Source organism: Mytilus californianus, unplaced genomic scaffold (assembly GCF_021869535.1).
Source record: "Mytilus californianus isolate M0D057914Y unplaced genomic scaffold, xbMytCali1.0.p SCAF_9, whole genome shotgun sequence".
NCBI lineage: Eukaryota > Metazoa > Mollusca > Bivalvia > Mytilida > Mytilidae > Mytilus > Mytilus californianus.
This window is the reverse complement of record NW_026262745.1, coordinates 42671786-42686217: the sequence shown is the minus strand read 5'-3', so window position 1 is coordinate 42686217 and position 14432 is coordinate 42671786. Positions and strand designations below refer to the sequence as shown.

The window sequence follows — 14432 nt, the reverse complement described above, 5'->3', positions numbered from 1 at the left end:
TTAAAACTTTAACCACAGAGTGAATGTAATGTTCACTGGCAGAAAAACTAAGTCCATTTATAAGTAAAATACGGTTAACTCATCCCTAAGAAGCAGCAAACCAAATATTAAGTCATTTTGTTATGCATGTTCTGAGAAATATCTGTTGGACTACTTGGTCAGACAGACACGCAAATAAGCACAAAGATTGGATAGCTCTCACTCCTAGAGTGCAGGTATTATAACTTTAAGAACCAACGAGGTAGCTGTATGGTGACGCACAAATACACATAAGAAAGTTAAGTTTAAACTTTTTAATAAATAAATAAATAAATAAATTACTCTCTTTAAAAACAGATCAAAACATTTGTTTGTCACTATGAATAATAAAACATCATTCTAACATAAGTTCTTATACACTGTCTTTTGTCACAGTTCTTTAAATCACATTAAGAACCATCGAGATAGCTGAATGGTAAAGCACAAATACATAACAGAAAAGTTAAGTTTAAACTTTGCAATAAATAAATAAATAAATTGTTCTCTTTCAAAACAGAGCAAAATATTTGTTTGTCACTATGAATAATAAAAACATCATTCTAACATAAGTTCTTATACACTGTCTTTTGTCATAGTTCTTTAAATCACATTTTCTTCAACAATGCAGTATCTTTAATCACTTCTCTAAACCCATCTAACACATATTTGATGCGATAGCCTGTAAAATAAGAAAAGAGCATATTTAAATTTAAACAGATAACAACTAAATATTGTTTTAGAAGTATTCATGTTTGAATTTAAAAGGACATATCTATATGAAAATCAAGTTTTCAAGGTGTGCAGATTATTAATTGAAAACTGATGCAGCTTTTGATACAGAATATTATATGAGAGGAGTAATGATTTCATCCATTTGTATTCTTCTTGGCAAATGGGGTATGTAAAAAGCATGGAATCCTCTGTCCTGCCCAGAACTGCTTAAGGTTTCTCTTTTTGAGGTTATTTGTTTATACAATGTCTATTATGAAAATGTTTTAGCACTTTTTTTTTAAAATCTAATGTATAATTAGAGAACTTCTGTGATACATATGCTACAAAGGCTCTTCTTCAGTTACACAAAAAAATTAAATATTTGAAAATTCATTACAATTTACATAATTGTTTTTCATAGTATGAACCAGTTCATGCATGAATTTTATTTTAAGTGGAAATGCACGAATAGTTCAAGCAGTTACTATAATTTTTTGAGTAAACATCAGTTCTATTCAATATGCATGAAGTATTTGCAAATGGACATTAACATTAATAAAAATCAATCCATCAACAGATTTTGACAATATCCCAAATTATAAAAAAATGATGATTTGCTGACTGCATGCATTTCGTTACTTGTATTCATACCACAATTTATTTTTCAATGGTATAACTTATAATTATGAAAAATAATAACTAACCGTCTTTTAAAACTGCAGTAATAACAGCATCGTACCATTTCTTATCATTGGAATAGTAGGCAGACACCTTTTCACCTTTAGTAAAGACCTAAAATATAGAATTTATTTTAAATATTTTCACAAACAAATACTGTTAAAAAGAATAGAAAAGTAATGCAGTAATTTTGAAGGTAAAATGCATATTAATAGTTTATTAATTTCTCATATTTGTGGAAGACAGCACAGAAGTTTTGTTGTGTCTAAATAATGTGTAAATTACACACAGCAGAACCCATACAAATGTGTATTTTAAACTGAGATCAGAGTTAGACAACTCTCAGCTAATCTGTCTCGATATGTTAGCAAGTGTAAATGCTGGACATTGTTAGGCTAAAAATAGTTTAAGAAGTATTTTTTTAATACTAAATTGACAAACAACCATTTTTGCTGCATTATTTGTTTAAGACTGCAATAAATAATTGGAAAAAAAATATCTCTGGTTGAAATAATCCATACAAGTTACAGGCCATTAGCTGCAAGATGATAATTTTATTTCCCGATAAGGTTTCATACTTCATAAATAATAACTAAATTTTAGTTATGTTATTGACAAGATGTCTTACCATAGATTACCTCACAATTATTTTTTTTTCTTTTAAACCAAATTGAGCTAATAGACAAAACTGTCTATAGACAATGTTGAAAAACATATGGTGACCTATCAATGTTAAAATCTAGGTAATTTGGTCTCTGGTAGACAGTTGTCTCATTGGCAATCATACCACATTTTCTTATTCTTATAAACGATGAGAAAATTAATTTAAAAAAAAATATATATTACATGAATCTCTTCTGTCTGGTCATCTTCTTGTGTTTTTTCTGCACGCTTTTAAAATAAAACAAATACAAACATAAAAATATGGCATAACAGTATCATATTAAACATGTTAAAAGTCGGGTGATGATTATTATAGAAGTAAAAGAGAAAGTCAATATGATATCTTGTAATTGTCATCTGACTAACTTGTACAAAATATGTGATGATTTTGCAAATAGATATTTGCTTATTTCCATATGATTGAGTATAAAAAAAATAAAATGAATTTCAAACTTATCTTTTTGGTATCAGTACATCTTTTTTTAAACTTTGTTTACGATCCACATTTCTTAAATTAAGACTTTTCTTATACTCAACAAATTACACATATATCTAATAGATGCACAAAGGTTGATTGCTATTTATATGTTTGCATATAGATTAATATGGGTCATCTTAAAATTGTGTATTTTAGAATGTAGTAAATAATCAATGAACTTTTTAATAAAAGCTTGCAATTATCAACTTGCTTGAAATAAGAAAAATTACGATCCACTTGGCTTAAATAACTAAAACCATGCATTCATACCTCGCGGAGTCTGTCAAGGATGTTTAGAAGCTCTCCTTCTTTGTTTCTTTTTCTGCTACTGGTTGCCTAAAATAAATGTCCCATTTAACAATCAATTATGTTAAGGATGTTAATTGACTTCAATATGTCAAAAGTTTATACTTCTGTCTGAAACTGGATCAAGATTCAAATTGCCAGGTTGAACAAAATATTGTTCTGGCAATAAAAAGGTGCATAATAATGATTTTTTACATGAATAAACCAAATTCAGATATGTTAAACTATAAATCTGACTTTTATTGTACAGAATAAATTGTTTAAAAAACTATTTTACACCAATGAAAGCACAATGTCTTTTCTTTCAGTTGTTAATATGCATTTAATGATTAGGTAGCTAGAACTGAAAACCAAATTCATAAAAAAGCTCAATTTTTTAGTGATACAAGAAGATAATTAAGGCACCATAGCTAACACATTTTAAATGTATCATTAACTTTTATCTACTGGCATCTTAATCAGATAATTTACCTTGGAAGTGGATGGTGTTTCTGGAATGGTTCTAACTTGTGAACCTGTTGGTGTATCAGGAATGACATCCAACTCTTCATTCTAAAAGATAAAAAAAATTCTTTCATAAAAGATCATATAACAAAAATTGAAAACTTCTCATTAGAATAGTATTATATTGTCATATCAGTTGTTGGCTTACAATCAAATGGATGAGGGTATCGGTGTGACATTTAAATTTCACTTATATTTTTTTATGATATCTCGATTTCTGAAAAATCTGAAGTAAAAATTTGAAGAAAAAAAATATTTAAAGAACATCAAACTCTTAATGGCTTTATGGGTCATTATAATGGTTCAGCATAACACATGCATTGAGTTTTTTATTAAATCAAGGGTGATTGTCTTTTACGCTTAATCAGTAAGCACCATAAAAATTCAAAATGTGCTTGTCCATAAAAATGTGTATTGTAACATCTGGATTTTTAGTTTACCACGTTTTGTTATAAATGCATACAAAATTTTTACAATTAACATGATTTCACAAAATTAAGGGTGACCTATGATAAAATAAAGCTTACCTCAATTGTAACCTCCATATCTTGTTCTCTGAGTGAGAGGTCAGTGTCATCAAATTCATACACATCCTACAAAAACATTTAAAGAGTTTTCAATATATATTATTATGTGATGTAAATCATAGAAAGTCACTTCAGTGTATATGAGAAAATACATATCTAGGAAAAGCAACCTAAATTCATCAAGTGTCTATGTTCATTAAATTTTAAACAGCTAAAACTGCTAAAGCCTTAAACCAGTTTCATATTGTAGTTGGTACAGGAAAAAAAATGTAAATGAGTAGTATTTATACATCTACATTCGCAAACTGATGTATTTGATCTGCTACAATTGTTCAATTGTTAAATAACATACTTGCCAATGTAATCATATATTTTAATAAAACTTGGTAGATTGAAATATTAACATTTGATTGTTGATGACCGCCTGTAAGCCTCTACATGTTTTGTTTTTTTTTTCTTGGTTTGGTTTATGTCTAACAGAGGATTCATCGATAATTAAACACTAATGTGTGGTTCTTATTTTTAAAAGCACTCTATCGAGTTGCTCAATAACTTCCTGTCCTTTTCTTGGTATGAACAGGTTTGAAAGTGTGAAAGACAATTGACTGACAATCTGATTGACATTTTACCACTGCCGCACACAAAGTAAAAAAAAAGTACCTGATCTGGTGTCTGATTTCTTTCAACCAACTCTTCCAACTCTTCAACTCGGGACTTCAGTCGAAGAATCTCATTCTACAAAAAAACAAATTCAATGTATATGTTTCATTTAGTTATGTGTTGATGGGGATATTTCAAATAATTGTTGCAATTAGGAATTTGTTTACATCTTAACTTTTCCAAATAAATGTAAAGTATTGATTTGGAAATGTGGCAACAAAAAAGAAGAGATTATTAGACTATTTACTATTTACAATTCTGATTCTGTTAGTACACAATTTTCACTCAAGATGTTAGACAAAAGGGGGCTTCTGCAATTTAAATTGGAAGTTATAAATCAGTGTTCTTGCCAATTCTTTAAGAAAATAACAATCGATTTAAAGTCTTTAACCTGATATATGATTAAATGGAATAAAAAGATTTAAAACATGGAAGATTACATATAACACAGATAAGTTCTTTACATCCAGGTCTCTCTATATATGTATTTCCAAACAGACTGTACAACACCATCTATAAATTACAGCTAGAATTCTTTTAGTGATTTGAACATCGATTACCTCTAATATAATAATGTAAATGAAAACAAAGATATAACTTGAATTTTATTTCAAGCAGAAATATCATGACTAAAATAGACACCTTGTTCATCTCAATAAATGTGCTAGTCCTATGTTAGACAGAACAAGACTTGAACTAAAAGCAAATATTTCACATCTCTTTTTATATATCATACCTGTAACCGTCTCACTGTTGGGCCACTTGGTGTGCTGTTTTGACTCTGATGCTGAAGCTGAAAGATGCAAAAAAAAATTGATATTGACTGAAAAGAAAGTTAAGCTCTTTTTAATTAACCAATATCTTTACCAGAGTCAACAATTTACAAATGGACATTGATCCTTGTCTGTTATGGAGACAGTGTATAGAACTAAAGGTGTTTTTTTAATTTCAAAAATTTCCTCAATTCTTTTATTTTCAAAATTACTGATTGATACTACATCTTCTCCAACTTAAATAGGTTACAACAACCTGTTATTTGTGTTTCATTGGCACTGGATCACTTGTTTGTAAAATGATAACTTTTCATAAAACTAACGCTGTAATAATTATAACATTTTTTCAATTTGTTACTGTCAATTTGTCATTTTATATAATGTTAAGATATAAAAACAATATTGACTTTGCTTCACAAAAAGATTACTTGATGCTTGTAACTACAAAAATATGATAAAAGGAAATATACACCATTTGTTATCATTATAGTTATGATAACAGGGGAATATATGATTTTCGATATTTAAGATATAAATCAACAGAAATACACCATATTTAACAAAAACAGAATGCTGCTGTTCTTTAATCATTTTTCTTTGTTATTTCCTTTTACTTATAAGTTACCTTTATATCTTTGGTCTGTTGACGAAACTCTGGCAGATTGATCAGTCCGCTATTCAGTTGACTTAGATGTCTGTGCACTACTACTTCTGATTTGACACCAACAAGATGTTTAAAAAGTCCTGGTTTAATGGTAGTTTCCTTCCTATTTGATTGGTGCAGTAACCCAGCATCATGGGAGTTGATTACATCTATAACCAGGTCAAAACAGCACTCTGGAAGGGTTGACAGGTAAATCTGTTCCTTGAATGAACCACCAAAAGTACCTTCCTGGAATTAAATGTGTTACATTTCAACAATATTTCATTACATTTAGTATCTACACAGTCCTGAGAGATGTTCTATTTTCATTCAAAACAGTAAAAAGATCATGTTCTTATACACAAACATTTTTTTTCAATCATGAGAACTGCCGAAAAAGTTATCGTATTTGTGTGACAAAATTATAAGACATAATTGCCATTTTCATGTCATCAGAAATGCAACTATAAGATTAAAATTATATCAATCTCAATACATTTTTTGTCCAATATAACATCACATTAATATTTGAACTATAAGTTGAATGTGTTTGCCATTTTAATAAACCATTATCCTACATTTCTATATATTGATTATAAAAAAACATGTATTTAGACACATTGCATTCTGGTATGTTGTGAGTTTGACTTTTGTCGATTTTACATAATAAAGCTTTTGTTGAAACTCCGAACCTTTTATAGCTGACTAGGCATGTGTGGGCTTTGCTCAATGTTGAAGGCCGTACAGTGACCAATAGTTGTTATTTTCTGTGTCATTTGGTCTGATGTGAAGAGATGTCTCATTGGTAATCATCATGATCATACCACATCTTCTTTTTTAAATGTATACATCATGTACATATTATTTTCCAAATGTGTGTACTGTATTAAACCCAACTTATTTAAAAGTGATACTCTATTAAGCATTTAGTCTTTTCTGGACAATTTTGCACCAAATTCGTTTCATGATTTTTTGGTATCATAGTTTTGATCTATGTTAGACATGTTGGGAACAATTTAATTTTCAATTATTTTCTACTGATTAGTCGAAAATAGAGGGCCTGCAAGAATAAATAAGCTGGCTGTTATCCTGATATATGAATTTCAAACTTACATGTTTTGCTGGGTTGAAGCCTAAAAGAGGCATCACCTTCTTTCTCCACAGTCTGTTAGAGGTGTTTAAAAAAGTTTGTCTTGGTGCTGCCCCTGAGTCTGGGTGGGCCTCTCTCATGATCTACAAATATACATTCAGAAATTTGTACTACATTACTACACAAATGCATATCATACCTTCATATTTAGGGCAATAAACTCATTGTTTAATTGTTAACTTTCAAATTCAGGCTGGTATTATCCACGTTTTTAACTCCGAAATTAAAATTGCTGGCGACGGGCCTAGTTTTGAGAAATAAAGAGAAAACTTGATTTTGATATTTTATCTTATGTAACATTCAAATTTGTAATTGAACTAATAATTTACATTATCCCTATCAAAATGCAAATTTAATATAAAAATCCAATAAAAACACAACTTTCAATTAATTTTGAAGGACATAAACTCATTTAAGATCTATTTAAGTTTTTACTTGAATCCTTTTCATTGACAAGTATTTTCAACTTCTACCTGATGATGGAAAGGGTTTTCCAAGAAAAAATCACAACAATCACACACAATTTGAATCCACTGTAGCGAAAAAAGGGGATGCAGACTATGTACCATGGCACACTTTAAAAGGGCAATTACAATAACAGTTTTAAAATTACAACTGTCCAGAATGACCTTTTATGTATTCAATTTCAATCCATAATTTATTGACCTAGACCATTGTATTACATTTTGAAAAATCAATTTGGGCATATATCATGCATAAATACCCTTTTATATTCAATTAGCATCATGTGGTCAATAAATGGTCAAGGCTGTTAGTGTACAAATGGTGTAAGTGAAACCAAAAGAATTTTCAAAACAAAAATTTCATTTCAAAACCTTTTACAATTTTAGACTTTGAAAATTTGAACTGCACCAAATATTACTAATCAAATGATTTTGTCTGCTTGAATATAAATCATAATAAGGAATCAAGACTGCCAAAATAAAATAAAACAGGTTTTTAAGTACATGCTATACATTTTCATGACAGTACATGATACAAGTAAAAAATATTGAAGATTGAATAAAAGTTCATAAAATAAATCATATAACATGTATAATATATATTGTTTTCACAAAGAGGCACACCATTTGAGAAATGAGACTACATGGGGTTTTCTATACCATGTATACTGAATCACCTTGTGTGTACTCAATCTGTATACACCATTTATCAGATGTGATAAAATTAAGAATCTAGTACTCACCCTGAGTTCTTCATGCAGACTCTTATGGACAAATTTTGTCTTTGTCTTTTGTGTTGGCTTACTTTTGGCTGCTGGTATTTCCTCTAAAATTTTCAAAAATAATAAATTCCAAATTTTCAATCAATTGACTTTTTTTTACATTAAACATGTTAAATGATTAAGTAACTTAAGCTGTAATTAAGAAACACATATATTTACAAGTTCCATGATCTGTTTATCATAATAGCAATGTATCTGTTTTAATTATTATATCTAAGTCACAGTGTTAAACAGAGATTTATCATCATCAGGAACGCTCAAACCCTTTACTTTCAAAATCCTGACATGTATAAAGATGTAGAAACATAAGAAGCTATATAACCATAAGAAATCAGAATTCTTTCATTTCTAAAACTAAATATATTTTGGCATTGCACAAGATAATATTTTTTTCTGACTGTTTATCATGTTTATGATGTCTTTTTTATACTAATAAATCCATTGGATGTGTACTGATTTATTATTAAAAACGTAATTGTTATGGGATGTGGGTATTACTCATCTTTGAAGGCCGTACAGTGACCTATAGTTGCTTACTTTACAACATTCAGTCTCTTGATGAGGAAATTGTCTCATTATATCACATCTCCTTATTGTTATATTAAAAACATAGTCAAATTCATCCAAGGTCAACTTTGCTTAAAGAAGTTAGAACAGTAACTCACCAGGACAGGACTGATTTTTTATAATGCTGTGTATATTTACTCAAATCCAGTACAATTTTAATTAATGAACCTTAGTGAGCGCGCTCACATACCCCACGTCCCCACATTGTCTTTAGAAATAAAAAATGTGTAAGAAAAAAAAATAGTATAAGAAAAAAAAATTGAATCATAATTTCCTGTCAATATGCACATCTACATAGTATGTCCTTATTATCTAAAAAGGTTTCATGAAATTCTGTTGTGTGGTATCAGAGTAGTTGCGATGACAAACTGTTGCAGTAGTACATTGAAGCAAATAAGTTCAAAGGGGCGTAACTCCTAGAAAAAAAATTGAACCGTAATTTCCTGTTGATATGCACATCTACATAGTATGTCCTTGTTATCTAAAAAAGTTTCATGAAATTCTGTTGTGTGGTATCAGAGGAGTTGCAATGACAAACTGTTGCAGTAGTACATTAAAGTAAATAAGTTCAAAGGGGCGCAACTCCTAGAAAAAAAATTGAATCACAATTTCCTGTCGATATGCACAACTACATAGTATGTCCTTATTATCTAAAAAGGTTTCGTGTAATTCTGTTGTGTGGTTTGAGAGGACTTGAGATGACAAGAAACAGGACAGACAGACAGACAGACAGACGGACGGACAGACGGGTCAAAAACATAAACCCGTTGCATGGGGTATAATAAACAAAAATTTGTGTCTTTATATATATTTGTCAAAAACAACAATGAAATTTATATAAATCAATTGTATTAGAGAACAATTTTATTTATTTAATCAATAAATGTAATACCTTCTATTCTTGCAAACTGAAGTTGAAGACTGTCAAGTGTATCCTGAAGGTCTGTTAGAAAGTTGGATCTTGATTTCCTGTTTTCCAAAGTTGTGAAGGTTTTATCTACAGCTTTGTATCTGTGCAGGGGGAGGCCTGCCAATATCTCTTCTTCTGCCTGAAGATAAAAAAAAATAATAAAAAAATGTTCTCAACTTGTCTTAATAAGCATGTAACAAGAGTGGAGCAAGACTCAATACACTAATGACTAAAATACCTTGTACCAATAGCAACATTAAACTAGAGGCTCTCAAGAGCCTGTGTCGCTCACCTGTATTTACTGATGCTTTGGAAATCATGTAAAATAAGGTTAAAATTATAATTAATAGTATTAGATATTAGATATTATAATGATATCTACGATAATAACAAAAAACTGCAAAATTTTGTAAAATTACTAACTCAGGGGCAGCAACCCAACAACGGGTTGTCGGATTCGTCTGAAAATTTCAGGGCAGATAAATCTACATCTGATGAACATTTTTGCCACCTGTCAGATTTGCTCTAAATACTTTAGTTTCAGAGATATAAACCAAAAACTGCATTTTACCCCTATGTTCTAATTTTAACCAAGTCGGCCATGATGGTTAGAAGGCGTGGTCATCGGACACATTTTTTTAACTAGATACCCTAATAATGATTATGGCCAAGTATGGTTAAATTTGTCTCAGTAGTTTCAGAGAAGAAGATTTTTGTAAAAGATTACAAAAATTTACGAAAAATTGTTAAAAATTGACTTGACAATATCTTCTTAAGGGGTCGACTGACAATTTTGGTCATGACAACTTATTTGTAGAACTTACTTTGCTGAACATTATTGCTGTTTACAGTTTATCTCTATCTTTAATAATATTCAAGATAATAACCAAAAACTGCAAAATTTCCTTAAAATTTCCAATTCAGGGGCAGCAACCCAACAACAGGTTGTCAGATTTGTCTGAAAATTTCAGTGAAGATAGATCTTGACCTGATAATCAGTTTTACCCTATGTCAGATTTACTCTAAATGCTTTGGTTTCAGAGATATAAGCCAAAATCTACATTTTACCCTTATGTTCTATTTTTAGCCATGGCGGCCATCTTGGTTGGTTGGCGGGGTCATTGGACACATTTTTTAAACTAGATACCCTAATGATGATTGTGGCCAAGTTTGGTTAAATTTGGCCCAGTGGTTTCAGAGGAGAAGATTTTTGTAAAAAGCTAACGACGACGGACGCCAAGTGATGAGAAAAGCTCACTTGGCCCTTCGGGCCAGGTGGGCTTAAAATAAAGAATATCAAATTTAACTTTGACCTTGTTTCAATTTCAATGAAATCTCAAATCAACTTATTTGAATATCTGGGGAGGGGGGAACTCATATCAATTCACCTGAGTAGAGGACTCAGACCAAATTGAAATAAAGTCGTGTATGATTGCATTTTAAAATTTCACAAAACCTTAATATTATGATCATAACTTGCTAAACCTTAAATTTGCCATTTAAAAAGATTTCAACATAACATCTAATATTGACATGATTCAGTAAGAGTCCATCCTTTTTTTAATGTATGGATAGTTCATTGATATGATTTTTTTATAGCAAAAAAATGTGAGATTAAAGAGAGATGATCTAATTTTTAAAACCATAGTAAATTAATACATTTTGTGTAAGTGACCTAACCCTGGAAGTTATAAAAATGCAAGTTGCTTTCAATGCTATTAAAACTTTGGAATCCTGAACTTATGTGAAGTAGGTTACTTAGGCCAGGAAAAAATATTGTTGATTCCCCTAACCCGGTCTATTTTAAATGGCCAGGTCAGTTATTTTTGGGGAATATGGTAGAATATGGAAATAAAAATTCTGGCCCCCATTTAGATGTTTGATTTTATAGGTGAAAATAAATAATCTAGCTTTTACTTCGCATATGAAAATAAATATTCTGGCCCAAAATATTTAATATGTTTAAGATATTTTTGGCTCTCTTTAATCTTCCAATAGTGATAGATCATTCAGTATGCAAAATTTGAAAAGAGCAATTTTTTTGTCAGGGGTAATTTTGAGGGCCAATAGATTACACCCCTTCCTTTTGACCTGAAAAAATAAAAGTTTATTTCTGAAATCTTCAACATCAATAAGATTGCTACATTTGCTGGAAATTTTACCATTCCATACTTTCATATCAAAAAATTTATATATAGGCTTCAATTTGACTGCTCTTTTTGTTTGCAGTTATATGTGCATCCTAAAAATATGTTGTGTGTATCACATAAAATACAATAAGTTAAGGCGATAAATTTATTCTGAAAAAGGGGTGGGGGCAGTTTTGGTGCGTTTGTAGATCAACAAAAAAATAAATATTCTGGCCTTGATTATGATCAGAGTGAAAATAAATAATCTGGCCACCTTACTTTTTATTTTGTAAGTTCCCACAGAGAATCTCACCTTAAATTCAAAAATTTAAAGTGCCAGGATGTTTGAAAATGTGTATTGGTTAATTTTGAAATAAATATTCTGACCTCTTCAAATTTGCCAGGCCCCCACCTCAGAAATGTTCATCACTGAAAGGGGCATATTAGCTGTCAAATTCATGTTGACTGATTTGACTCAAATTCTCATATTTGGTTTATAAAATACTAAAACCTATACACATGATGCATGTATATATATCAAAATTACAATAAGTCTGAAATAAACAGTTAAAAAAGTGTGCTCCAAAATATATTATATTAGAATTTCTTGTGTATTTTAGTCTAGACGCCCTCTTATCAACTATCAAGATGACCTCTGAAGACTGCCGATGGTCATATAACCTGATATAAACATAAACATAAATATAAACAGATAGTGACCTCATGCAATTGGAATTTAGGTTTGATTTCATTTCATTTCATAGGTTGAAAAAAAGTTAATTATCGTTTTTACCTGTATAAGAATGATTTTTTGTGGATCGAATCAGTCAATGAAATAGTTTATCTTTGTTTCACTTTCAGTGTTGACATTCTTTTCCTTTTAATGGCTGAACCCGACTAATGCATGTGTAACCAATCTCTAGCTAATGTCAAGTTAGCAAGTGAATAATTCAACAATGATGTTTCTTTGCTTATTTTGACAAAATCTAACCAAATTAGATGATTAAAGCGAAATATTATTTCATTATTTCATTTTTATTATGATTGAACAAAATCATATTCTATTTTCCTTCATATCTCGTAGCTAATGCCCATGTTTCAGTAATTTGGTGTCCATTGGCAAAGACTTAACCTAAGTGAGCAAGCATTTAACTACAAGGTGGTGGGGAGGCTGGGGGGGGGGGGGGTATGTTTTTTTTTCTTAGTAATTTTTTTTCATGCAAAGCGCGAACAAATTTATCTAGTTTTCGACACGATCAATTGGTTATTTTTTCAAAATGTAACACTAATCAGGTTTGGTGGAAATTTGCATTCAGAACAAATTATTTCTGTCAAATGAACTGCTTGACCAGAATATTTTTTTTCATCAAATTGGGGATCAGAATATTTTTTTAGAAAAAAAGACACGCATGCATAGGCTCTGCTTTAGTTTAGATAGCTGCAGAATCGTAGCTCATAAGTCCTTATGATATACTTTTTCTGACAATTTACGCAGCTAGGCTCTAGCATGGAAAAACTTATGGCGGCTTTTTAAACATAAATCTGGGCACCTTAATTGGATATAAGTAATGCATGTGATATGCAGAAATTATCGACACGAGAGAAACCAGTCAATGTAAATAAATAATTTTAGAATCTGGTGGGAAATGCCAAGAGGTTCCGGATTATTAATCAGTTATTACAATAAACATTCATGCACTACAAAATTAAAAGGCTAAGATCTATAGCATGGAAACTGAAACGAACTGTCCTCCCATATAACCAACCTGAAATTAAACTTCCCCAAAGACATTTTGAGGTTTGGGTTTAAAAAAACTCATTTTCAAAGTTTTGCGAAAATCATGACCCACAGATATAAATCATTATGACATATAAATCGTATATTTCATAGCAGAATCATACACTTCAGAACAAATTATTTCTGTCAAATGAACTGCTTGACCAGAATATTTTTTTTCATCAAATTGGGGATCAGAATATTTTTTTAGAAAAAAAGACACGCATGCATAGGCTCTGCTTTAGTTTAGATTCTATCTATAAATGAATTATGTTTAAAAACAATAAAGACATGTACAATGATTTCAATTGGTGACATTTTATTTAGACGTGAAAAGTTTATAACCCATTTTACTTATACATAATACTCTCGATGGAAATGTGTTTATGACACCTTACAGTGTGACCCTTAAAAAAGAGATTCATCCTCCCCTCAGCCTCTCACAGGACAAACAATAATAAATATATCTATACCTTTTAAGATTACGCTATTTTTATAGAAAAAAAATATATTTCATCTTAATTTCTCGATTTTATCACATTTACAAATTTACTGAAAATAGCGACTCACTCCTATAATTAACGTAGTAAGTCTAACCATAGACATATAATATAATTGTATTATTTATGTCTCTGGTCTAACGTTGAGAAGTGAGCCAGTATATCCCAAACTTATACATGGGCCTTAAATTC

General features: G+C 30.2%; 1 protein-coding gene and 1 long non-coding RNA gene across 2 annotated transcripts; both read right to left on the bottom strand.

Annotated features, from left to right (window-relative positions):
• Positions 1-278: 278 nt before the first annotated feature.
• Positions 279-2325, bottom strand: LOC127714930 (uncharacterized). Its single transcript, XR_007988004.1, has 3 exons — positions 2254-2325; positions 1434-1521; positions 279-697 (listed from the first exon to the last, which is right to left on the bottom strand). It is a non-coding gene; the product is annotated as an uncharacterized LOC127714930 (long non-coding RNA).
• A 487-nt stretch (positions 2326-2812) lies between these two features.
• Positions 2813-13675, bottom strand: LOC127715887 (uncharacterized). The gene is made up of 10 exons (XM_052222006.1): positions 13438-13675; positions 9817-9973; positions 8319-8401; positions 7075-7194; positions 5944-6210; positions 5282-5338; positions 4546-4620; positions 3886-3951; positions 3326-3406; positions 2813-2884 (listed from the first exon to the last, which is right to left on the bottom strand). The coding sequence occupies exons 4-10, from the start codon at positions 7189-7191 to the stop codon at positions 2813-2815; spliced, it is 735 nt and encodes a 244-aa protein (XP_052077966.1). The 5' UTR covers positions 7192-7194; positions 8319-8401; positions 9817-9973; positions 13438-13675.
• Between the last annotated feature and the right edge of the window lie 757 nt (positions 13676-14432).